Source organism: Myotis lucifugus, unplaced genomic scaffold (assembly GCF_000147115.1).
Source record: "Myotis lucifugus unplaced genomic scaffold, Myoluc2.0 scaffold_20, whole genome shotgun sequence".
Classification (NCBI taxonomy): Eukaryota; Metazoa; Chordata; class Mammalia; order Chiroptera; family Vespertilionidae; genus Myotis; species Myotis lucifugus.
The window spans coordinates 2,459,830-2,486,138 of record NW_005871068.1 but is presented as its reverse complement, the minus strand read 5'-3'; the positions used below and the strand labels follow the sequence as shown (position 1 = coordinate 2,486,138).

At 37.4% G+C, this 26,309-nt stretch overlaps 1 protein-coding gene, 1 non-coding gene and 1 pseudogene across 5 annotated transcripts in view; 2 read left to right on the top strand and 1 right to left on the bottom strand.

Moving 5' to 3' along the window:
* The window catches only part of KLHL15 (kelch like family member 15), a 37,506-nt gene extending 16,083 nt beyond the window's left edge, over positions 1 to 21,423 (top strand). For all 4 annotated transcript variants that reach the window (XM_006085628.3, XM_014453039.2, XM_023751324.1 and 1 more), the window contains 2 exons: positions 1,512 to 2,223; positions 17,425 to 21,423. In XM_006085628.3, the coding sequence (XP_006085690.1) occupies positions 1,519 to 2,223; positions 17,425 to 18,534 (1,815 nt within the window). In that variant the 5' untranslated portion in view covers positions 1,512 to 1,518 and the 3' untranslated portion in view covers positions 18,535 to 21,423. The remainder of the gene's footprint in view (positions 1 to 1,511; positions 2,224 to 17,424) is intronic.
* Positions 13,814 to 13,920, top strand: LOC111825292. The gene has a single exon (XR_002828465.1). It is a non-coding gene; the product is annotated as a U6 spliceosomal RNA (small nuclear RNA).
* Positions 21,424 to 24,504: 3,081 nt separating the features above from the next.
* On the bottom strand, positions 24,505 to 25,547 carry LOC102432601 (annotated as a pseudogene).
* Between the last annotated feature and the right edge of the window lie 762 nt (positions 25,548 to 26,309).

The window sequence follows — 26,309 nt, the reverse complement described above, 5'->3', positions numbered from 1 at the left end:
GAGGCTAATACGTAAATTGTCCCCTCGGGAGTTCGACCACTTGCTATGATGTGCGCTGACCATGAGGGGGTGTGGCGCAGAACGAAGGAAGGCCCCGATCGGCCCCGATTGTTGGCCAGGCCTAGGGACCCTACCCGTACATGAATTTCATGCACCAGGCCTCTAGTATGATAGATAAGTGACAAGGAGAAATAGATGATGGATTTTTTTATCTGAGTGAAAGGCCATGTTTTAGAAAAAGGACAGTAGAAAGATAAGAGAAGGTTTAGAAGATAGGTTTGTAAGCTATAGGAGAGCACTTTGTTCTATGAAGAATATAGAATAGTATTTTTCTTATTTAAATCATACTGCAGAGAAAACTTGATGTGACCAGTATGAGCCTATAGGGGAGTTTGTTTACACTGAAGCAAGGTTCCACTGGGCACAGTGGAAAGGGTTGAGAGGGAATTGGGATGGGAAGATGGGTCGTTGGGGAGGATGCTCAGAGCTGTGTGAGGATGAGAATTGAGAGGATAGATGGTCTGGGTTGGGGTTCTGTGAAAAGGAGAAAATTACTTCATAAACAGTCTCTAATAGACTGACTTGGTTTATTTGGCTTTACTTAAGAGATCTATTTTAATTTCACTATCTTGGCTTCATTTCTATGATATTTGAAAATGTGGTTTAATTTCCTTTTACATATTCATATTTTAAATATATAAGCAATGATACTTTTTAAAAGCAATGTTAATGAGGTAAGTAAAAAGGAGAAGTTAAACCTCAATAATTTTTGAACTCTCCTATCCAGGGACATCATTTTGGTATATAATCCTCTGGACTTTTTCTCATCTAAACATATACATGTGTATTTAATTTTTGAAAATATATTGTGTATATTGCAGTTGCCTGCTTTTTTCCACATAACAATACCTAATAAATATCCTTTGTCAGAATAGGTAGTTGTTGTAGTAATCCATTATAGAACTGTACCATATTTATTTAATAATCTTGTTATTGGGCTTTTGAATACTATCCATTTTTTTATTATAAATAAGGCTAGAAAGAAAAACCTTGTGTGGACAACTTGGCATATTTATGTGAGTCCTTTGGGTACAGTTCTAGGAGTTTTCAAGGTCAACAGTGTACTTTTTTATTTAATTTCTTTTCTGTCTCTTTTTCTCATAATTTAATATTTGACTGAGACATCCTCTTTGTATTGTTAATCTGGGGACATGTTTAGATATATTTGGCGAGCAGTGTAAAAAAATCAATGAAATAGGCATATTATTGTTTGTAAGTTAACAATTTACCATTTTTGGTAGATATTTAATAAAATTTTTTCCCCAGGTAGGGAAGCCAAAAACATTAGCCTGCAAATCTTTAGGTTATCGTCTCCCAAAAGGCTTGTACATTTAGGACATAGACAGTGGAATTGAGATAATTATAAAAAATTGTTTAAGCTCTAAGTTAATAATGTCTTCAGAATGCATGGAAATGATTAACACAGTTTTCTTTGATTACTTTTTTTCCAGGTGATTCATGGCAGGGGAGATGGAAGGATTCTGTTCCTCCCTCCATGACACCAGTGTCTCTGCTGGGTTCAGAACACTGTATGAGGAGCGACTGCTGCTTGATGTCACTCTGGTTATTGACGACCATCAGTTCCATGCCCATAAAGCACTTTTGGCCACCCAGAGTGACTACTTCAGAATTATGTTTACTGCAGACATGCGGGAGCGTGATCAGGACAAAATTCACTTAAAAGGTCTAACTGCTACTGGTTTCAGCCACGTACTTCAGTTTATGTACTATGGAACTATAGAACTGAGTATGAATACCGTTCATGAGATTCTTCAGGCTGCCATGTATGTTCAACTTATAGAAGTGGTGAAGTTCTGCTGCTCTTTCCTGTTAGCGAAAATCTGCTTAGAAAACTGTGCCGAAATCATGAGACTCTTAGATGATTTCGGTGTGAACATCGAGGGAGTTAGGGAGAAGCTGGAATCCTTTCTGCTAGACAACTTTGTGCCACTCATGTCCAGGCCTGACTTCCTGTCTTATCTGAGTTTTGAGAAGCTCATGTCTTATTTGGATAATGATCATCTGAGCAGGTTCCCAGAGATAGAGCTGTACGAGGCTGTGCAGTCTTGGCTGCGGCATGATAGAAGACGTTGGAGACATACCGATACCATTATTCAGAACATCAGGTTTTGCTTGATGACCCCATCCAGTGTTTTTGAGAAGGTTAGTGCATTCGAAAGCAATAGATGGTACTCATTTAGTTAAGGCAGGATATCTTTATAGATAAGATTCCCAGGCTTGGTCAGGAGCCAAAAAGAGAATGAATAGTTGATAAGAATAGTTTGATGTCTAAGAAGTCTAATTTGTTTTAGCTTGTGCATTTAGGTTTTTAAAAACATTTTGTGGGTGAAAGAAGAACTAGGTAAGTAGTGGAGTGGTTTCATTTTAAAAGTTCTTTTAAAGTTGAAGCACAATTATTTAGCCCAAAATATTACAAGCTTACAGAGAGGAAGGGAGAGAGATAGAGAGTTAGAAACATCGATGAGAGAGAAACATCCATCAGCTGCCTCCTGCACATCTCCCACTGGGGATGTGCCCGCAACCCAGGTACATGCCCTTGACCGGAATCGAACCTGAGACCTTTCGGTCCGCAGGCCGACGCTCTATCCACTGAGCCAAACCGGTTTCGGCGAAGCACAATTATTTAGCCCAAAATATTACAAGCTTGCTTTGGCTCTTCTTTCTTCACTAAGTAATGAACTCTGAATTGTGTGAGGCTAGTTCTCGATTTTCCCCAACGAATTCATCTCTTTATTGCATATTGCTATTTAAAAAATGTACAACTTCTTAACACATACATTTTTTTCTTTAGTTCTCTTTTTAAAAAATTTAAATAATACATGCTGAAATTAGAGTTGAGGAGTTTTTTAGTTCTGAATGATGCATTAATACAGTTTCATATTCCTCTAAAATGTAAGAAAACATAAAATAGCTCTAGAAAACCAGTAGGTTTTAGTGGCAATTTCTGTCCCCTACTCTTACTTAGTTCTGTTTTCCCCTGTTTCACTGTGCATGCTAAGTACATTTAACCATGAAAATTATATTTATATCTGAAACCATTGTTTCTACATGTCTAAACAAATAGATCATAAATTCTTTATCTATATTGATCAAACTGTGCACTTTTTACCATGTAATAGTTTTGCTATCGTAAAAATAGTTTTTCTCCAAAGCAGCCTTGGCCTTGTTGCATGTAAGCATTTTTCATTTTTATATCAGAGTCTCACTTGTGATCTTTTCTTGCCCAAAGGAGAGAAAGCAGTTTCAGTAATTGCTTAACTTAATTGGTTTCTAATCACATGGTTACCTCTGGGGCTCTGTTTATCTTGCATCTTTTCTTCTTTCTAGAAAGCATTTGTAAAGCTTTGGTCGACACCCTTCATGTTAAATAGTTCTTAAGCTTTAGTTACCAAACCTGGTGATAAAAATACAATATTTGCAAAAGAAGGCCGTATATACCATTTGAAAAATAAACAGATTTGCGCCTTCGAATAATAGCAGCCTGGCATATTCTTTTCCCTTTGAAATAGCATTAACTTATACTTTTATTTTTTCTACATGAAAGAGAAGGGAGAGTAAATGAATATTTATACTTTAATAGAGAATTCAGTTCTCTGGGATTTTATTACCTTTATTCTTAGAACGTACTGATAAGGCAGAAATAATTGAAACTAAATATATTTCTTAATTATTTTTGTTCAGTGATAATCATAGTACACCATCTATGTAAATCTTTTGTCTCTGTTTTGATTTTTTTCCTTCTGTTTTTATTCCTCTCTTTCCCGGGGGGAATCTTGTTTTGTCTTTATACATTAAATACAAATGCTTTTCCACTTCTACAACAGAGAAAAACCCTCCAACTAGATGGAAGTACCTGTGAAATAGAAAATAAAGTTTCCCCTCTTGTGAGACAATATGATGGATAATTGATAGCAGTAAGTGATTTTTAAGTGCCAAGCTACAGAACCTTTTTATATTCCAATTATCAGTTCAAGCTGGTCAATAGTGACAGTGGCTGCAAGTTAATATCATCAGATAGTTTTGTAAATCATATAAAATATCAGTTGTACCTTCTGATGGATTGTTTGCATAGGAGGTAGTTATTATCCATTGGCCAGGTATTGGGAATCTCATCAGAACGAAAATGTTGTAAGGCTTCTTTCTTGAGTTGATTTCTTAGGAAAACTAAATAAGGCTCTGGCCACTGAGAAATCTTCATTTTATTTTAATAATACTGGTAAGATAAATGGAAGCTAGTTAGTGATTCTTGTCTTAGTGTATGAGTTAATGTTTATCAAAAGAATCTATGGCTTTCAAAATGTTGCAAAACACTAAGTTAGCTAGATTTGAGACTTTATCTCTAGTAATAAAACTTCAGAAATCAAACTAAACTGGAAAATTTGGTTAGGAAGTAAGAATTTGGACTATTTCACACCATTATACAGGGTGGGGCAAAAGTAGGTTTATAGTTGTGAGTACACGAAACACTAGAGTTTATTCTTGTATTAATTATTTTATTGTTTTCCATATGAACAGCTGTAAACGTACTTTTGTCCAACCCTGTATTTTGAGCTTGAAAATTGGGTCTATTTTCCCTGTGCTTAGCAACTGCAGGTTTCAAACAAGGCTGTTTTAATATCCATTATAATGCCAGAAAGGGCACAGAAATAAAGACATGTTACAACTGTGCTGGTTCTTTTTTAGTATGAGAAACTATGTGAGGAAATGCATAGACAGTTTTGATTTGTAGTTTTATCCTATTTGCTGAAATTTAGAAAAATGGAATATTGATATGTACTTTTTACATTTAGGTTTAAATTTTTTAAAGCTTTGTATTATGAGACTTTCTAAGCATATGAAAAAGCTGAAAGAATAGTAAAATGATCACTTGTAAACATATCTTGTAGGTTAATAGTTGTTACTGTTCTACCACATTGGCTTTAGCTACCTAGCTAGGCTTATCATATTTGCCTTACATAGATTTGTTTTGCTGAATCTCTGAAAATAAGTTACAAACATCATGACATCTTATTCCTAAATACTTAATGTGCTGCTCCTCTGAATAAGGACTTTTTTTCTACCTAAGTTCAATGCCATTCCACTAGGAAAATTCACAGTAAGACCGTACTATCATCTAATAGCTAGTCCATAATCAGATTTTCCCAGTTGTCCCCCAGTTGCCCTAAATCTAGTCATGGTTTATGCATTGCTGTTTGTTATCATGTCTGTCTAATATTTTTTAATCTAAAAGAGTCCACCCCCCTTTTTTTTAGTTAATCCTCACCTGAGGATATTTTCCATTGATTTTTAGAGAGAGTGGAAGGGAGAGGGAGAGAGAGAAAGAGAGACACTACACATCAATTGGTTGCCTCCCACATGAACCCCGACCAGGGCCAGGGCTTGAGCCTGCAACTGAGGTACATGCCCTTGACCGGAATCAAACCTGGGACCCTCCAGTCCCAGGCCAATGCTCTATCCGCTGAGTCAAACCGGCTAGAGCACTTTTTTTTTATGATAAATCACTGATTGTCTTAGTGTGTTCCAAATTCTGGATTTATCAGATTATTTTCTTGTGTAGGTGTTAATTTAGTTCCTCTATTATATTTCTTGTTAACACATCTCCGTTTTAGCACCATTTTTTTTTCAGGAACAATTACAGGAAAATACTGCAATGCCAGAGTTAGTCTTGGAAAACCATTTAACAACTCTGACCAAACTTGGAATATATCGCTCTTTTTTATATTAGGAGGCTAACTAGTCCAATCCTATGACTAAAATTATCAAAATTTTATTTACACTATTCTGTGTTTCGTTTAGATTCATAAAATTTCCCTCCCCTTTTAAAAAATTTAGAGCTGTTCCATTTAATTTATTGGGGGTAAAGCTAACTAAAGAGTTAAAATTAAGATTATTCTTATATAAAAATTAGTGTATATCTATGACTCTAGGATTGTACTGTTCAATATGATTGCTGCTTGTGGCTATTGAATAGTTGAAATTTGACAAGTCTGAATTGAGATTTTAAAGACTACAGTGACAAAACAGATGTATATTACCTTATTCGTAATTTTTATATTGGTTACATGTCCAAATGATATATTGGGTCAAATAAAATATATTAAAATCAGTTTCATCTTTTTTATGTTGTTAATCCTCACCTGGGGATATTTTTTCCATTGACTTTTTAAAAAAATATATTTTATTGATTTTTTTTTTTTTTTTTTTTTTTTTTTTTTTTTTTTTACAGAGAGGAAGGGAGAGGGATAGAGAGAGAAACATCGATCAGCTGCTTCCTGCACACCCCCTACTGGGGATGTGCCTGCAATCAAGGTACATGCCCTTGACCGGAATTGAACCTGGGACCCTTCAGTCTGCAGGCCGATGTTCTATCCACTTGAGCCAAATCGGTTAGGGCTCCATTGATTTTTTTTTTAAAGGAATCTGAAATTTATTTTTTATTTTTGAGTTAATCCTCACTTGAGGATATTTTTCCATTGATTTTTAGGGAGAGTGGAAGAGAGAGGGAAAGAGAGAGAAACATCAATGTGAGAGAAACACATAGATTGGTTGCCTCCTGCAGGAACCCTGATCAGGGGGTCAGGGCTGGAGAGGAGCCTGCAACCAAGACATATGCCTTGATTGGAATTGAACCAGGGACCCTTTGTTCCACAGGCCAACACTCTATCCACTGAACCAAACCGGCTCGGGCTTTTTCCATTGATTTTTTTAGGAGAGTGAAAGGGAGGGATGGGGGGAGAGGGAGAGAGAAACACCAATGTGAGAGAGACATCAATTGGTTACATCCCACACATACCCCAACCTTTCAGTGTGAGGGCTGACACTAACCATTGAGTCATGCCAGCCAGGGCCAGGCTATCTCCATTTTATAAATAAGAAAATGAGCTCCACGTCGGCCTGCGGACTGAAGGGTCCCAGGTTCGATTCCGGTCAAGGGCATGTACCTTGGTTGCGGGCGCATCCCCAGTGGGAGGTGTGCAGGAGGCAGCTGATCGATGTTTCTCTCTCATCGATGTTTCTAACTCTCTATCTCTCTCCCTTCCTCTCTGTAAAAAATCAATAAAATATATTAAAAAAAGAAAAAAAAAAGAAAATGAGCTCCAAAAGGATAGGAATCTTATCCCAGAACAAGTAGCGCTTCCCAGACTGAAACCCAAGTCTGTTTCTCTCGGTCCAAGGATTTCCGATTATAGCTGCCAGAGGTGCAAGAAGCATACAGTTAATTAATCCTGTGGCCCAGCTTGGGTTGTTTTAGAAGTTGTTATGGAGTTGTGAAAATTCAAAGGTATTTGCATGAACAAAACAGCCTAAGAAATTTAATGGTACTGAAAAAAGTAAAAGACATGGGAAAAGTTCTGAAAGCACAATTCTGTGGTTTTCACTGTATAATCAAAGAAAGCTGTAAGTAAATGTAAGGATCATGTCCTTTTGACGTAGTTGCTTAAGAGCTCTTATGATTAATTTTATTGGTAGTGGATTCCCAGTTTTAAATCTAGACATCAATGTCAGTTTTTACATATGCAAATGTCTGGCATGTATTTTTGCTAGTTCCAACAGAGGTCTTTGCCTCTGTTAACACAGACAATTCTAGATTAAGAGAGACATCATAACCAAATGCGCTCTACAAACTTTGATTAAATCCTTAAAAAAATGGCTAAAAAAAGACATTTTGGGACAGCTGAGAAAATCAGAAAATGGGGTGGCTATTACATGACATTAAGGAATGACTTAATTTTTTAAAAAATATCTTTTTATTGATTTCAGAGAGGAAGGGGTAGGGAGAGAGAGAGAGAAACATCAATGATGCGAGAGAATCATTGATTGGCTGCCTCCTGCACACCCTCACTGGGGATCAAGCCCACAACCCGGGCATGTACCCTTACTGGGAATCGAACCGTGACCTGGTTCATAGGTCGACATGCAACCACAGAGCCACACTGGCTGGGTGGAATGACTTAATTTTAACAATTATATTATGGTTAAGCAGAGAATACCCCTCACTCTTGGGAGATGAGATGCTTGCTGAAGTAGTTAGGAATGAAGCATTATAATGTCTACAACTTTGTTTGAAATGGTTTATACACCCTCGACCTATCTAGCTAGCTAAAGCCAATATGGCAGAATAATAACAACTATTAACCTACAAGATGTTTACAAGTGATCATCGTATTATTCTTTCTGTTTAGAAAATCTCATAATAAAGTTTTTAAAAATTTAAAGCTAAAAGTAGAAAGTGTATATTAATATTCTACCTTTCATGTGTAAATGTAGAGTGCTCTTATTTTTCTACCTTTGACTTGCATTGCTCCAGGTTCACAGGTTCCTGAAGAGTGCTGGTAATCTAGGGTGTTGACTGCTATTAGATCCCCTGGGAAAGAGATTATTTCATAGTGTATTATGCAGGCAGGAACCTATTGAAAATGGGAGTTTAAAAATTCAATCATATTTGGTTATTTTCCTTTTAAATAAAAAGGAGATGAAAACAAAAGCATAGAATTGGAAATTAACTATGAAATTAAAGGAAAGGAAGATATGGAATGGGAATAGCTATATTGACTTGTAAAAAGAGAAAACCTTTTTTTTTTTAATTGATTTTTTACAGAGAGGAAGGGAGAGGGATAGAGAGTTAGAAACAATGATGAGAGAGAAACATCAATCAGCTTCCTCCTGCACACTCCCTACTGAGGATGTACCCGCAGCCAAGGTACATGCCCTTAACCGGAATCGAATCTGGGACCCTTCAGTCGGCAGGCCAACGCTCTATCCATTGAGCCAAACCGGTTAGGGTGAGAAAATCTTTTTTAATAAATTGGATAAAAAAGAGAAAAGAAATGATAACCAGAAATAAAAAAAGGAAGGATCAGAGAAGTCAGAAAAATGGAGAAAAGTTTAGGAGCAGGAAAGAAGCCAGGAAAAATACTAAGATTTTAGGCTTTAAAGTTTTAATTCTCATACTAAAAATTTACTCAGAAAATGTTACAAATGTCATAAGTAAGCCTTCATCATTCAGAAGCTTTATTTTTAATTTTTAAAATTTTCTTAATACCATCTACCTTTTATTTATTTATTTATTTTTTTGTTAATCCTCACCCGAGGATATTTTTCCATTGATTTTAAGAGAGAGGGAAAGACAGGGCCAGACCAGGGCCTGCCTGCAACCAAGGTACGTGCCCTTGACCAGAATCGAACCCGGAACCCTTTGGTCCACAGGCCGGCACTCTATCCACTGAGCCAAACTGGCTAGGGCCAGAAGTTAGTTTTAGATTAAACCTTTGTTTTGGCTATCTTTCTGCCCTACCATATTTATAGATAAAATATTTACATGATTGAAACTTTCCATAAATAGAAAAATTCCTCCTAAGGTATAAATTCTAAAACTTAGTTGTACTACCTAAATATTAGTATAATCAGATAATAAGGTAGTCTTAAGTTTTTTTTAATTACATTATTTTCTACCTTTTAGGGTTGTGCACTTATTTAATTTCCAGTGGTGCTCTATTACCATTGCACCAAAATTGGAAGGAACTTAGACTTTTTAAGAACATTTAAAAATTTTATTAATTTTTAAATATCTTTTTATTAATTTCAGAGAAGAAGGGAGAGAGAAAGAGAGAGAAGCATTGATTGGCTGCCTCCTGCAGGCTTCACACTGGGGATTGAGTGCGAAACCTGGGCATGTGCCCTGACCAGGAATTGAACCGTGACCTTGGGGTTCTTAGATCGATGCAAACCATTGAGCAACACTGGCCAGGCTAAGCACATTTATTTTTGAATTAAATAGTTTTCACTTTATAGAAAAGTTGAAAGTCTAGAGAATTAACCAGATTGTGCTGAAACCTATGAGAACACTAGAGGCCCGGTGTACAGATTTGTGCACCGATGGGGTCCCTCAGCCTGGCCTGCGGGGATCAGGCCAAAACTGGCTCTCCCGAGGGGGTCCTGGATTGCAAGAGGGTGGTTCTTGAGTGACACCCTTTGGAATCGGGCTCCCTCCTCTCTGGTTCCAGGTGTGTCACCCGAGAACCATGCTGCCAAGTTACCGCAGCCCCGCAACTCTGTGTCGAGCGTCTGCCCCGTGGTGGTCAATGCACATCATAGCTACCAGTCGGAGCACCTGCCCCCTGGTGGTCATTGTGTGTCATAGCTACCGGTCAGATGGTCGAACGGTTGGACAGTTGCTTAGGCTTTTAGATAGATAGATAGATAGATAGATAGATAGATAGATTGATTTGATAGATTCGATAGATTAGATAGATAGATTGATTGATTATCCTGATGGGTTGCCCCCATTTACTCTGGTCACTTGACTTCTAAAGTTTTTAGACTCTGGCCTATTAGGAGAAGAGAGGATGGGTAAGCCCTTATTAAAATTTGACTCTACCATTTGGTATTTGACTACAATTAGAGTACTACTGAGAGGATTTATACTTAGCAGGAACTGATTTTTTTATAACCTTGTCCCTGGTCATTAACTCTGTTTTTCAGAGCAAACGGATTAATTTAAAGCAATTCACACCTAACTTTTTTGTGCTTCAGTTCTGAACATGGTTTTATAAATAGACTTGTAATAACAGGTAGATGCTTTCATCATACAACATATAAAGACTGCTCCACATTTTACTGAGTATTAAAATTATATCAAATGTAGCTGTAGTTCCCAAAGATCTCATTTGCTTTACCACTAAAGCCCCATGATAGTAACTTCGTTGTTTCTGGATATTTCTTTTCAGAAGATTGGATTATGGAGAAGGGGTGATAAAACCACCAGTGCCCAGTCTTCCATATGACACCTTATACATTTCAAAAATTAGGTTAGCATTTTTGGAGTAGGAAGGGCCAAAGAGGTATCTGTTCATGCAACTGATTCCTTTCATAAAGGGAAATATCTAAACTGGATATTTGTTCACAGCCTAAGACCTGGGATCTTTTAAAAATGTTTTTAATTTTTTTAAAATATTTTTTTATTGATTTTTAGAGAGAGAAGAAGGGAAAGGGATAGAGAAAGAAAAACATTGATGAGAAACATCATCGATTGTCTGCCTCCTGCACAGATGGCTCCTAGTGGGGATGGAGCCTGCAACCCAGGCATGTGCCCTGACCAGGAATCCTGTTTCTGGGGCAATGCCCAACCACTGAGCCACACTGGCCCGACAGATTATGTAACATTTTGACAGTGAAGGTAGAGACATGGAATTTTTGCTCAGTGGTAATGGCTAGTTACTATTTCTTTGACTTAATATGTATTTAAAAGAACCACACTTAAAATTAATATCTCAAATTTTCTCTGATTACATGCATATGTGCATATGCAGAATTACATTAAACTAAAAGAAGATTAAAGGAGGAAATGACCAATTTAAAATTGTCAGATCCGTTTTTAAGACATGTGCTTTCATTTTGTATTCAGAATAAGACAAAATGCTTTCTGTAATAGTTTTAAGGTATCAAAGCAAGAAAAATGATAAATAATGAATATATTCTTTCCAAGGTTCTAAACAAGACAACTTTTTTAATCCTATGAAAGGATAAGAAAAGTAGTTCAGAACATGAAAGAAATGTCATTCTTTCCATATCTTTCTTTTGAGAGCACCTGATATATAGATAGTTTAACTGTTATATGAGGAGTGAACAATGGCAGAAATGCTTTCTCTATGAAAAAATGAGCCACACGTTCCTTGTTGGATAGCTCCTTTTATTAATGCATTTTGAATGATTCCATTCACATAGAAGGTTTTTAGCCCTCCCATCTTTTGTTATGAAGCAGAGAATATCTGTAATTATTTTGTGCAGAATTATCAGGGAGGCATTAATTCTATGTCTTTATAATGAAAGAAGAAACTAGTTATGCTTATTGACATTGTGTGGTTTTAGAGGAAAGTTGCAGCAATACATAGCCCTGGGAAAAGGACAAGATAGATCTAGAACTTTTGGCCTTGTTGGGGAGAAGTAGGTGCTAAATTCCTTTGCTTAGGTTTTTTTATGATATAAGCAGCTATCTCAAATGGCACAACTTCCTTTATCAGAGGCTTAGAGCTAGAACAGACTGGATACAGCTATGTAGCTTCAGTTTGGACTTTAAGATAGAGATGAAGTAAATCTTGGAAACTCTTTGGATTCCAAGTTTCAAAGGAGCACATCGAATGAGTGGATAAGAGGAAAAGGGACCAGAAGATTGGGTATAAAATGAGAGAGGAAACTAACTCTGAGAAGCAGTTAAACTGACCCAGTTTGATGGGATCTGCAAGACCCTGGAGTTGGAAGGTGGAAGGCCATTACAGGCCATTCTCCTAGACCTCATGTGACACTGGAATCCCTCTTCAGTGCTAATATGTGGTCACACTTGGACTACCTCCAGTGGCAGGATGCTCACTGACTCTGGAGGTAGACAGTCCCTGACTTGAGAAAATATGTACCCATACTTTTTATTAATGAAGCCCTTGTAGAAAAGCTAAACACAGACCTACATGGAATCTAAAAAGGGCAAGTCCCCAGCAGCTCACTGATGAATGTTATTCATGTATACATGTTTTCCCCTCCATATACTGGGAACTGTGTGAAACAGTTCATTTTTTTTTTAGAATATTCTATATACTTAGCTGCAGTTTTTGTCATTTGACATTTTGAATGTCTGCATTAGTGCATATGGATTAGCCTAATTCTTTTTAATGACTACCACATATGGTACATATCAGAGTTTATTCAACTGATGTCTTTTTTAAAAATACTTTTTTTTATTGATTTCAGAGAGGAAGGGAGTGGGAAAGAGAGATAGAAACATCAGTGATGAGAGAGAATTATTGATCGGCTGCCTCCGCCATGCCCTTTGCTGGGGATCAAGCCCGCAACCCGGGCATGTGCCCTGACCATGACCTCCTGGTTCATAGGTCAGTGCTCAACCACTGAGCCACACCAGCCTGGTCAACCAATGTCTTATTGATATATATTTGAGTTGTTCCCAGTTTTTGTGCTCTTAGAGATAATAATGCAATGAACATTCATTATCTTGACAGTTCTAAGTACAAAGCTTTTTTTTTTTCTATTGGCCAAACATCGTCCTAACTTCTACTTATTGGTCCTAAAAACAGTTGCCATCTTCAGACATGGTCTGTTTTGCCGATGTCTAAAGTGTAGTGATGGAACTGAACACTGTTTTAATTGTGGTTTCACCCGAATGGAGAACATGGGATTGTCTATTATTTTATTATTTTTCTTAAATATGTTTTTATTGATTTCAGAGAGAGGAAAGGAGAGGGAAAGGGGGATAGAAGTGTCAATGTTGAGAGAGAATCATTGATTGGCTGCCCCCTGCACACTTCTTACTGGGGATCCAGCCTGCAACCCAGGCATGTGCCCTGACTGGGAATTGAATCATGACCTCCTGGTTCATAAGTTGACACTCAACCACTGAGCCATACCGGCTGGACTGATTGTCTTTTTTTTTTGTCCATGATTTTATTACCTCTTAAAGCTATCATGTCACACATTGTTAGTTCATGTTGAGGATAGAGTCAGGTAAATCTTTACATTTGGAGTTGGTGGATCCCTGGAGTATCTGCTAAAAGCTGTGGACTTACCACTTCACCCTACCCCCCAAATGCATTAAGACAATTATTGCTGCAGTTTCAGGTGGTTCCTGGGTCTTCAGTGTTTCTCATTTCTTTATGATTACTTTGTTAAAGTCATAGATTCTCTCATCCTCTGTCAGTGCTGTTACATAGTCAAAAATTAAACCAGAGTGCTCACTTTGGCAGCACATATACTAAAATTGGAACGATACAGAAAAGATTAGAATGGCCCCTGTACAAGGATGACATGCAAATTCATGAAGCATTCCATATTTTTTAAAAAGAAAAAGAATTAAACCAGAAATGGTCAGTTTTGCATTTTTTAGTGAGTCTCCTAGTGTGTAGTGGTTTCTTATTTGCAAGTGCTATTTTTTTTTTTTTTAACAATCCAGGATCAGCCTCAAGCTTACCATTCTGTAGTTGAGAAATCTGGCTTCTAGTCCTCTCCCATTCTTCACAATTCGACACAGATTACAGAAAGCAATTAAGCAGCCTTATCTGTGAAGCCTCTCAGGATCCCAGGATGTGATTTGTGAGATCAAATGACTTGAACTCAGTGAGGATATCTAGCTGGTTTTACTTTTTTTCTCTGCCATCTTGGATTTAAGTTTCTTCTTAGTCATTGTATTTGATCTTCAGATTGGAAAGAATAAAACATTCTTAGCTGAGAATGGAAATAAAATAGGAGTAAGGCTGTTTGTCTTTGTTAATATTACATTAACCACCTCATCCAGGGGAGACTTCACTTTTTCCTCTACTTTTTACTTTAACCTCTAAATTACCATTTATTCAATATCTGGCACGCTATACAGTCACAATTCATTCAGAGGCTTTAGCCTTGTTCACAATTTTCTTAACAGCTCCATTCCACTAATGTGTGTGTGTGTGTGTGTGTGTGTGTGTGCGTGTGTGTGCGTGCGCGTGTGCGTGTGCGTGTTTTTACCATCTGTTGTAAGTGGTTTTTTAACATCTGAATTCCAGAAAGCTCTGTGCAGCACATTAGATTTTTTAGATACTTTACTTTTTTCTTCCCCTCATGCAGTCAGCATCATGTTTTTGAGAACCTCCAAGCTTTTGAGAGCCTTTACACAGTTTCTGATCTTGGAATCGATCCTAATTTTTCTTTGAAAAACTTGAAATCTGCCTATCCAATATGTGCATCATTCCCCTTCCTTTCTTGTTCTCCAAACAACACGGCTGCTGGCTGCTTTCTCTAAAGCTTCCTTCTACTGATATGTTACTAATCATGAATTACTGGTAAGGATTAGATCCAAAGTAACAGTTTCTCTCATTTCTCCTCTACTTTCTGAAAGATTGAATTTTTACACAGACGGGAAGCACATCAGCAGATGCATTGACTTAAGCTGAGTGACACTTCAACAGATGTACCCTGGTCAGTAAAAAAGCTAGTAACTGCTATTATTTTTTGTACAGTACCCTATGACAGACACCATACTAAGTCCTTTTCACTTATATTTTCTTGCTTATCTCCTTTCTTAGGGTTATGAGGTGTAGATACTATTGTTATCCAGTAATTCAGATGAAGAAATGGGCTTAAGGATGTTGAATTTCTCAAGATTGCACAGCTTGTGAGTGCCAAAGTCAGATATTTCCTAAACCAGTTTTTTTTAGTATTGTTAATCCTCACCTGAGGATTTTTTCCTATTGAGTTTTAGAATGGAAGGAAGCAGGAGCGATAGAGAAACATGGATTTGGGAGAGACACATCGATTGGTTGCCTCCTGCATGTGCCCTGACTGGGGCCAGGTATCGAGCCTGCATCCGAGGTACATGCCCTTGACTGGAATCATACTCGTGACTCTTCAGTCCCCAGGACAACCGTCTAACCACTGAGAAAACTGGCTAGGGCCTAAATCAGACTCTTAATCACCATACTGGGCTATTTGACGTGGTGCTTAATTACTATGCTGGACAAGATTCTTATACTTCAAAACCTGTGTAGCTCTCAGACCACTGGCTGTGCACAGTAGGCTCTTAAATATTTAATTGGAGGTTTGTTTCTTGTTGATTTCCAGGGTGGTATTGCCTTTTAGCTCTTATAAATCAATAAGAAAAAATGAGAAAATGGGTGAGGCACACTATTAGTCAATTCATAGAAGAAATGAATGGGAAATGAAAAAACTATTCATTTTTATTAATCAAATCTTTTGATGATTTTAGGAGATCCATTTTTAAAATGCAAGACTCTTGGTGCTCTCCCTCTCTGGAGCAGCACCCTTGCCTCCGCCCCCCCCCCCCCCCCCGCCATTGATCCCCCCAGACGCATTACTTTCCCTTTGTCTTTCCCTCTTTTTCCTTTGTAACTTGTTTTCTTAGCCCATTTCTTCTGTGGCTCACTTTTACTACCTCTGTAACTTTCTAAATAAACTTTCTCTTATAATTTGAAAAAAAATGGCAAGACTCTCTCATTTTATATAAATATGATACAGCCTTTTTCTGCTTGGCTTTCAACTTCTTAACACTTTCATAAAGTACTCCCTTGGGTGTTTCAGGCCAGTTTGATAATCTTTTATATCTAAAGTTCTGTAGCACTCACAGATGTGCTGTACAGCTTCATACCTGTCAACTGCCTCATTTACTTATTGGTAAATGTGTATTTGTTTTCGTTTCCCCAAATATTTTTCTAAGTTCTCTGTGGAAACAGACCACATCTTATCCTTTAAAATTTTTTTTCCCTTTATTGATTTTTAGAGAGGAAGGGAGAGAGATAGAGAGAAACATCAATGAGAGAGAAACATCATTGATCGGCTGCCTGCTGCACAGCCCCTACTGGGGATCGAGCCTGCAACCTTGGCATGTGCCCTGAACCGGTGACCTCTTGGTTCATGGGTCGATGCTCAACCACTGAGCAATACCAGCCGGGCTTATTCTTATTTCTACCTGTAGCATTAGCACAATACTTAAAAGTGTGCTTTAGCCCTGACCTGTTTGGCTCAGTGGATAGGGCATCAGCCTGTGGACTGAAAGGTTCCAGGTTCGATTCCAGTCAAGGGCATGTACCTTGGTTGTGGGCACATCCCCAGTGGGAGGGTGTGCAGGAGGCAGCTGATCGATGTTTCTCTCTCATCGATGTTTCTAACTCTCTATCCGTCTCCCTCCTCTCTGTAAAAAATCAATAAAATATATATATTTTTAAAAATGTGCTTTATAAAATCTTAGTAATCATCTTAATTAGGTAGTTTTAACTTCAAAAATAAAATGAAAAAAATTGACCTTTTCTTGTCAACTGAATTCTTTTTTCCCCCTCTGTGGAAACAGTATGGCGTTTCCTTAACTGAATTCTTAACTATAATAGTTGGTGATACCAAGTCTTTATGTGAAAAACCTACTGAGAATTTTGTGTGTTTTTACTAACTCACTAATTTAATTCCCCAAATTTTTCAGTCATGGTGATTCTTATACTGTTCCTTGTGGTTAAGAAAACCATGGTCATATTTTTCTCTGCTGTGACACCTCTGTCTGTCCTTGTAGCCACGGGCCTGACATATAATGGTGATTAATACATTTTAGAGGAATTTAGGTTGTGCCTGGAAAGTAACTTGTTTACTTTTAAAAGCTTGGAAATGTGCATAGGTTATTACAACTATAGATTGCAAAAAACAAATGTGGTAAAAGCTTTAAAAAAGTTTGTGATCTTAACAGGAAAAGCAGTTTCAGTAAAGTAAGCCTAAAATCTTACACTAACCATCTTAGTGGGCTTTGATGTTTTATGTGCCATTGATGTTCTTTCTTTTGGTTAAATTCTATTACTTTTTTCTTAGGTTAAGACATCAGAATTTTACAGATACTCTCGACAGCTGCGCTACGAAGTTGAACAAGCATTGAATTACTTTCAGAACATTCACCATCAGCCTTTGTTGGACATGAAATCAAGCCGCATCCGCTCTGCCAAACCCCAAACTACAGTATTCCGAGGAATGATTGGACATAGCATGGTTAACAGTAAAATACTCCTCTTAAAGAAGCCAAGAGTCTGGTGGGAACTAGAGGGCCCCCAAGTACCCCTGCGCCCGGACTGCCTTGCTATTATCAATAACTTCGTGTTCTTGTTGGGTGGGGAAGAACTGGGCCCAGATGGTGAATTCCATGCTTCTTCCAAAGTGTTCAGGTATGACCCCAGACACAACTCTTGGCTCCGGATGGCAGATATGTCTGTACCGCGTTCAGAATTTGCAGTTGGTGTTATTGGGAAGTTTATTTACGCTGTAGCAGGCAGAACCAGAGATGAGACTTTCTATTCAACTGAGAGATATGACATCATCAATGATAAATGGGAATTCGTGGATCCTTATCCAGTTAACAAATATGGACACGAGGGGACAGTGCTCAATAACAAGTTGTATATCACTGGTGGAATCACCTCATCATCCACCTCCAAGCAAGTGTGCGTCTTTGACCCCAGTAAAGAAGGGACCATAGAGCAACGGACCAGAAGAACTCAAGTTGTTACCAACTGCTGGGAGAACAAGAGCAAGATGAATTACGCAAGATGCTTTCACAAAATGATCTCTTATAATGGCAAGCTTTATGTTTTTGGTGGTGTCTGTGTGATCTTGAGGGCCTCTTTTGAATCTCAGGGCTGCCCTTCCACAGAAGTGTACAACCCAGAGACTGATCAGTGGACCATTTTGGCATCCATGCCAATTGGTAGAAGTGGCCATGGTGTGACTGTGCTGGACAAACAAATAATGGTTCTTGGAGGCCTTTGCTACAACGGTCATTACAGCGATTCCATTCTCACTTTTGATCCAGATGAAAACAAGTGGAAGGAAGATGAGTACCCGCGGATGCCCTGCAAGCTGGATGGTTTACAAGTGTGCAACCTGCATTTTCCAGAATATATACTGGATGAGGTCAGACGTTGTAACTAATGACATCTCTCTCACTTCAAAGCCAAACAAAAAATTTGTTTGTGACAGAGTAGTTAATTAAAAACATAAGAAAAACCTCACCAGTTTTACTATCAAAGCCATTGGTCTAATAGCATAAAAATTTTTCATTCTGTGCTAGCATCCGTTGTTTTCTTTTTTAGTGGCCTCAAACTCATGCAATAAGTTAGTTCTAAGCACTAGCTCTTGAAACTACTTCCTGAATCAGTTTAATAGAATGATACACTTATCTGGGAAGCTGATTTTATGCTTTAAACATTTCTCTCAGATGTCACTGTAGGAGTCATGCATCTTCTAAGAGAAGACCTGATAAGTGTCACTTGATGTAATTTCAGTTCCTATCTTGATCTGAAATCTTTTTGAACATTTATTTCAGTCCGTTAGACCTTTTGGTTTTATTGTTTAAGTTTAAAACTCTTGCCCTTTTTGCATGGCTTTTTGCTGAAAATGCAAAAATATAAATTTTCTACAAAGTTAACTTTTTATATTCAAAACACTATTTCTAAGCTGCCTTCTCTTATCTGCATTGTGTTAGTGAAAGCGTACTCATACGTGCATACATCTTATGAATATATAAGGCACATCCTCTTTTATGCGTGGTTAGTATTCTATATTTTTAAGCTAGTGCACTTGCACACACACAGTTTGCCATACTTGTTGAATTTTAGATGTAATGTCTTTTCATGTATTAACATTTTTAGAAAGTTAAAATAACTGGAGTCCTCATTTGGTGTCAAAATAGTCTATCTTCAGTCCATACTGATTCAGTAATATTTGAACTCCTCATATTCCTGAAACATGTATGGATTTATGGAAACTAACATTTTATATTTTATTTTCAAAAGTAAACGTTAGTGTTCTTATCGATGTATGTCTTCTTTTTGAACATGTTTTTCTTTGCAGTCTGTTTAACGTTGCCCTGTTTTTAGTGAGAATTGGAATGATATATGACAAGCCCTGGCCCTGCAGCGTGCAAGCACTTTTAAAGAGAATTTAGGTAATACCAGACTTCTAAATAAGGCCCCTTAAAAGTAAGTGCAACTTCCATTCTTTACATTTAGTAAGGCTGCTGCATCTGTTATTGAATGGAAAGTAGCAACTTGTGGAAAATTTGAGCTCAGTTTTTGACTTAGAGTTAAGGAATAGAATTATAATCTAACTGGTCATATCTATTTGTTTATTTAGTACAAAAAATTTAGCGGCACTGGGATATAAGCCCTCAGCTTTTGTTTTGTTTTCTGAAAGCTACTAGCATGAAGGATAGTAACCTCAAAGAGAATGGATGGAGAATAACTGTTAAAAAGCATTTATAGTAAGTGTTTTAGGATTAGCCGCACCTTTCAACTCGAAGGAAAAACAAATGGTTGAAAAAGTTAAGAATAATAATCAGGGAATGGTTCATTCAGATTGATGCCATTTTTTCCCCCGAGTAGAGTCTCTAGCTGATACATACTAGATCTACACTGGCAAAACTTGCCAGATCTTAGGATATTGGTGCAATATTGCAATGCCTTCTGTATGGCTGTTGTATAAATTGTCTAGTTTCACTTTTTTTTGCTGCTGCCACCACTGAACATGAGATAGAAGAGTGAAGTCATGGAAATGTGAAGACTTTTCTTTTGTTTTGCAGTTAAATGAGACAACTATTATTTTAATACTCCAAAATTGGAGGTGTTTGGGTTTAAGAAACAGGTACAAAAGTAGTTTTTGAAAAAGAAAAACATTGGCATTGGTTTTAGAAGTCAAATTGCTGTTCTTTTGTATATGAGACTTAAATTTTTATTAGATGATTCTATCATTTGCTTTCTGTTTTTAAAAATGAAACTCGATACCGTTTCCCATGGTAATATTTTCATTTAAAAAATCATTTCTAATTTGACTTTTGAAAACTAGGATTAGCTAAGTCATTTAATTCTTTTTTTAATATATTAGTTGGTTTAGTGTTTTGTATGTCTGCTCCTTGCTTTAAAGGAAATAACAATGTCTTCACCATTTTCCTCATTGTTGTCTTTTGCTGGAAAAGACTGAGACAGGGTACCCTTCATCAGGCTTTTTACACTCCAGTGGTGGTTCTCTTAATTGCTTAGATATGACTTCATAGCCCTAGTTAAGGTAAGATCTGGGCAAACAGTTGAAATTCTTGGTTTTCCATTCTAAAGTCAGAAGGCCAAGGTCAAAGCTCATGTTTTGGAAAATTTGTGAAATCGTAACTTGAAGTAACTCTGGGTTCAGCTTCACACTTAAGTCATGTCTGACCTGATGTTAGCTGTAATCAGTTTTAAGCTTTAAGAATAGTTGCTATTGCTTGGGTTCTTTATGAATGTATGAGAAAATTCTTCTGTTTATATGTAGAGCTAATTTAGGTTCTTTTAAATCCATGATAACTTACATTCCCTTTTCAAGTTATGGTTTAATTGCTGAAAGAGATTTATTTTTGTTATACTAAACTATGGAAAATTTTCATAGTTTTTTTTTCAAGTTTATTTTTTGTGTGCTTCATTTGAAACCATTTTTGTTTGTATACATGGTATGTGTTCAAGATAGTAGTTCTTAAAAAATTCAGTAAGAGATTTGAAACTATTCAGTGTAACTGTTGTGATCTTTGTGTGTTATTTTTCACTTTACATTTTAAATGCCAGACTTTACAAAAATAGCTGATCTTCATTAGTTGCATCTTAATTAGAAATGTTTGTTCTCTTCCATGTCTTTGACCTAAGTTTTGACTTTAATCTGCTTAAAGAAAATTCTTGCACTACAACCTTTTCATAAAACTCAAGATTGTCTCATTGAAGGTTTTGTATTGGAAAAAATACTACTGGTTTTTTTTTTTAAAGCAAAGCTTAATTAATAGAATTATTAGCTTTTGAGACAGCTTTCTCTGTGTCCTCATTACTCTGCTCTGTGTGAGTGTTACTATAATTTGTGAAATATTGACTGAGCCCTTCACTTATCTTTTCTAAAGCAGCACCTTTGGACACCTCATTCTGGGAAGCCTGCTCGAGTCATAGTAAAGGACACACATTTGTATGGGGAGAAGTAAAAATGGAGAGTTTTGTCTTAATTACAAGAAACTAAGCTTTAAAATATTTTATAACAAATTATTTGAGCTGCATAATCTAAACATGTCAAACGTTCAGTGGGACTATTTTTATATATGTATATGTGGTTGTAGGTCATAACATTTCAGTTTATAATATAAATTGTTATTTCAGTTTATAAGCTATCTCTCAAAAAAGGCTAGCTCTTTTGAGAATACATAATTTAAAGTTTTAGATTGAAGTGAAACACAACATAGATAATAGTGAAATTAGATATAATTGAGGGCTATATAGCAGTAAAACTGCTAGTGCCATTTTTTTGTTTGCCTATTATACATTTTTTGATTTTTTTTGTACTCAACATTTTTAGGGATCATACATTTGTTCGATTGGATTAGAGTTGGTTTGGGAATAAATATCTTCTAAAAAGAGATTTATCTTAAAAACACAAGTCCTAGGAAATTCGTTTATTGAGAGTTTATAAAGTCAAATATTCAATAGACATAGAACGGAATAAGTAAACTCATGGAAGTCAGATCCTTTCAATATATCAGTATAACTTCAATATTACACGAGTAACACTAATGAGAATGCCATCAGCTTGGTTTGTTCCCCCTAATATTCTTGGATTTTCTTTTTACATCTTTGGGAACAATTGCATTAAAAAAAACTTATTAATCAGTATACTAGTAAGGATTAGGAGTTTGCTTTCTGGAGGAATGTTCCTGTGAGGTGGTTGGAGAGGTTATTTTCTACCTAACTTGTATATGCCCTATACCTCTTGGGCATATTTTGTCTATTAGAAAAATATTTTGACCTTTAGGTACATTTTGGGCCAACAGTCAAATAATCCTAGGACATTAAAAAATCTTAGAATAATTTAAGGTTTGCCTTTTATACCTGTTTTGAAAGCCTTTACATTTTTGTCAGGTAATTTTTCCCAAACCGTGAATATAATCTATTCAAACATGTTTATGCTATCCATTCTGTTTTTAAATTGAAAAAAATGTTAAAAGTGTTTATGAAGAAAAGTTTAAATAAAATATTTTTCATCTTTAAAACATACTTCTTTATCTCTTATTATTTACTATCTTTAATCCATCACTGTCAGAGTCACTCATGACTTGTTAGCATTTCCATTTTGTTTTCCTTCAATGTGCCAAGGAAGTGCCACAAAAATGTGATCTCTACTGATGCTTTCAGCCACAGATTCAAATGAGAGCATTAGAGTGAATTATTTACACTTACATACTATGGAAATTTTGTAATGAAGCCAAGTAATTAAAGTTCCACTAACAGAGTTTTGCAGAGTGGAAATAGAGAATTGAGAGAAAGCATTTGCAAGCCTCAAGCCTTAGTTTGGTAATTTTTAGGTTTCCCTTAGCATTTTTGATTCATTGTTCTTAAAGGCATTTCTAAAAATAGGAAATAGGCAGGAATGAATCTGCTATATCACAAGCACTTGGATTTACATAGGCCAGTGTGTTCCTCCTTTAAACTGGACTCCTGAGACACCTCAGCAGGATTCCCTGGATCCTGGCCTCAAGCTACCTCTCCAGTCTCCCCCTCTGTCACTTTCTACATATGCTCCCTTATGTTGTGATCTTTGTGTGTGAATTTCCAGCCTCAAATTACTTGCTTTCTTTCCCTTTCTCTGCTTCCAAAATGCACTTCTTTTTCAATGCCCAACTCAAATGCTTTCCTCCCCTCTTGCAACCTGTTCTCTCCATTGAATTAATTGCTTCTTCTACACTCAATACATTTATAGTTCTTATTTCATTTTGCATAATAGCGGGGTATAATTCATTCTCCACACCTAGCTCATAGTCTCAGATGAAAGGACCTTTTTTATTCCTCTTTGTACCCTCTTATCTAGCATGACACGTGTTTTACACAATAGACACAGAGTTCTATATGTTTACTGCAGCATGTGACAAATTCCATGTGAGTTCCAGACAGATGCTATAAGCATTTGGAAGAAGGAGATGCTAATATTAGTTCCCTAGGGATTTTGTCTCTGCTTCCTTTTCTGTCTCCTCCTTGTCCAGTCTCATCCATACCTGTGGCTTCACCTACAACTTTTATTCTGCTACCTGCCAAATCTTTATTTCTCAACTCAAGAGTTCCACCCATTGAACATTTCCCCCATGTTTTATCGGAATTTCAAACTGAACAAGTATAAACCTGAATACATTATCTCCTTCCCAAAACCCTGCCCCTTGTCCTGTATTTTCCTGTATTATGATGTGGTTCTATCATTGCCTGGGACTGTTCAAGTTGAAAACCTGGCAATTGTATACTAATGCCTCTTTCCCTCTTCAGCTCAACATCTGGGTTCATCCAGTCCTATCAGTTTAAGCCAGTGGTTCTCAACCTGTGGGTCGCGACCCCTTTGGCGGTCGAACAACCCTTTCACAGGGGTCGCCTAAGACCATTCTGCATATCAGATATTTATATTCCAATTCATAACAGTAGCAACATTACAGTTATGAAGTAGCAACGAAAATAATTTTATGGTTGGGTCACAACATGAGGAACTGTATTTAAAGGGCCAGAAGGTTGAGAACCACTGGTTTAAGCCCTTGCCCTCCCCTCTCCATTCATACTTCCCTCATTCAGGCCCTTGTCATTCTTGCTGGCCTCTGGGAGCTTTCTTTCTGATCTTCTACCTCCACAATTCATTTTCTCTACTGCTGCCAGAGGGAGCTTTCAAAACATAAATCTGAACCTGGGATTCAACTGCCTTTAATAATCTCCCTTAATCTTGAGAATAAGATCCAAACTTTCTAGCCTGCCACACAAGGTCCTTCATGTTCTACTCGCTTTGTACCTATTCGGTCTCTTCTCCTATATTCTAGCAATGCAAGCTCCTTGGAGTTCTCTGAATACAACACATCTTCTCTAGCCTTTCTGCCTTTGTACGTGCCCTTCCCATCTTCCTTTCCTGGCTAAGCCTTTCTTGGCCTTCCAGAACCAGCCTGGGCATCGTAGCCTCTGTCAAGTCTTTGGGGGAGGGGGGAGCAGAATTTTATGATTTTATTAACAAAATACAATGTGTGTACAATCTGTCTTCATTTTTTTCACTGTTCAGCCTGGCATTGGGATTGGTGACTCTGATGGCCAACTGGGCTGCTCTTTCCACAATGGCTTTGCGATTCTTTGGGGAGACGTGAGCAATCTCAGCACAGTGAGATCTGTTGCACATCAAGCAGCACTCCAAGCTGTTGTGGACCAGAAACTTCTGAAAGCCACTGGGCAGCATGTGCTTTGTTTTCTTGTTGCTCCCATAACCAGTGTTGGGCATCAAGATCTGGCCCTTGAATCTTCTGCACACCCTATTGTCAGTGCCTCTGGGTTTCCACCAGTTCTGCTTAATTTTGGCATATCAGACTGACTGGTGCCGGGTGAACTTCTTGGCCCTCTTTTTTACAGTCTTGGGGGTTTCATGAGGGGTCTGAGAGCAGCCATGGTGCCAAGTAGGAGATGGCTGCCACCTTCATAGGCAGCGCCGAGGAAGAGACTCCATCAAGTCTTCCTTAAACCTTTGGGCCAGATTAATTATGCCCTTGATCTTACTATAGTACCTTGTGGATACCTAGACCCCCACCTCCTCTGACTCTTGATTTCTCTATCCCACCTTTAACTGTACTCTGAGGGCAGATACTGTGTCTTTTTATCTTGATTTTCCGTCTGGCACATGGCAAGCCCTCCTTAATAAAAATAGAACCCAGAAACTTGGAAGGTCACCAATGAAATGCTCCTGGTGAGGAGGGGCAGCTATATTAGAGAGCTTGATTGTCTGCCAACATTGACCTCCCTGAGGAATTCCCTCCGTTCATTTTCACTACCACTGCTCCCCTGTCTGGAAGGTTGATGCATATAGCTATCACAGTTGTCAACAGATACTTCTTCCCTCAACATCTCAGTATTTCTGAACCAGGCTGAAAATTTTAAGTGAAATAGACCAAAAGCAAATCATTAATCCTCATGGAATGCTCTGTGACAGAAAAGAAGTGTTCAGTGGTGACAATAATCTTAAGAAACACTACATAAAATTTATTTTTCTTAGAGAATCTCAACAAACAGCATATTAAAGTCTCTGAGAAATCCTGATGTTAACTCATTTTGATGTTGTTTAGCTCAGTGTAAATCAAACATTTGACCACTTTTTGACATTGAATATATGATCCATGAATGTTCTTGAAAAAGCCAGGCTAAGGAGTCAGGGAAAGAAAAGAAGGACCACTAATTCAGATACTCTCATCTACAAAATAGGACTGCCTCCTGTAGGTCCAGTTAGTTTTCAGGCTGAAGTCAACATTTAGCCAAGTTGACATTACCCTGGCGTTTTCACATACCAAGGAAGGTACCACCTTCTCATCTTAGGAGTTGGATGAAATTGTACAATTATTTGTACAACTTGTATAGTTTAAGGAGCAGGACATCCAAAATGGCCATAACTTCCAGCAAATTCTCTCCCCAAAAAGCACTGATAAAACTGAGCAAACTTGTCAAAAAATGTAAAGACTGAAAATTGACCATAGGCATACAAATTGAGAAGCATTTATTCAAGAAAATGTACTATCCTATATAATAAAAGTGTAATATGCTAAGTGACCAATCAGTTAACTGGTAGACTGCTCAACCAGTTGCTATGATGCACACTGACCACCAGGGGGTAGGCGTTCCCACCAGTAGGTTAGCTTGCTGCTGGGGTCC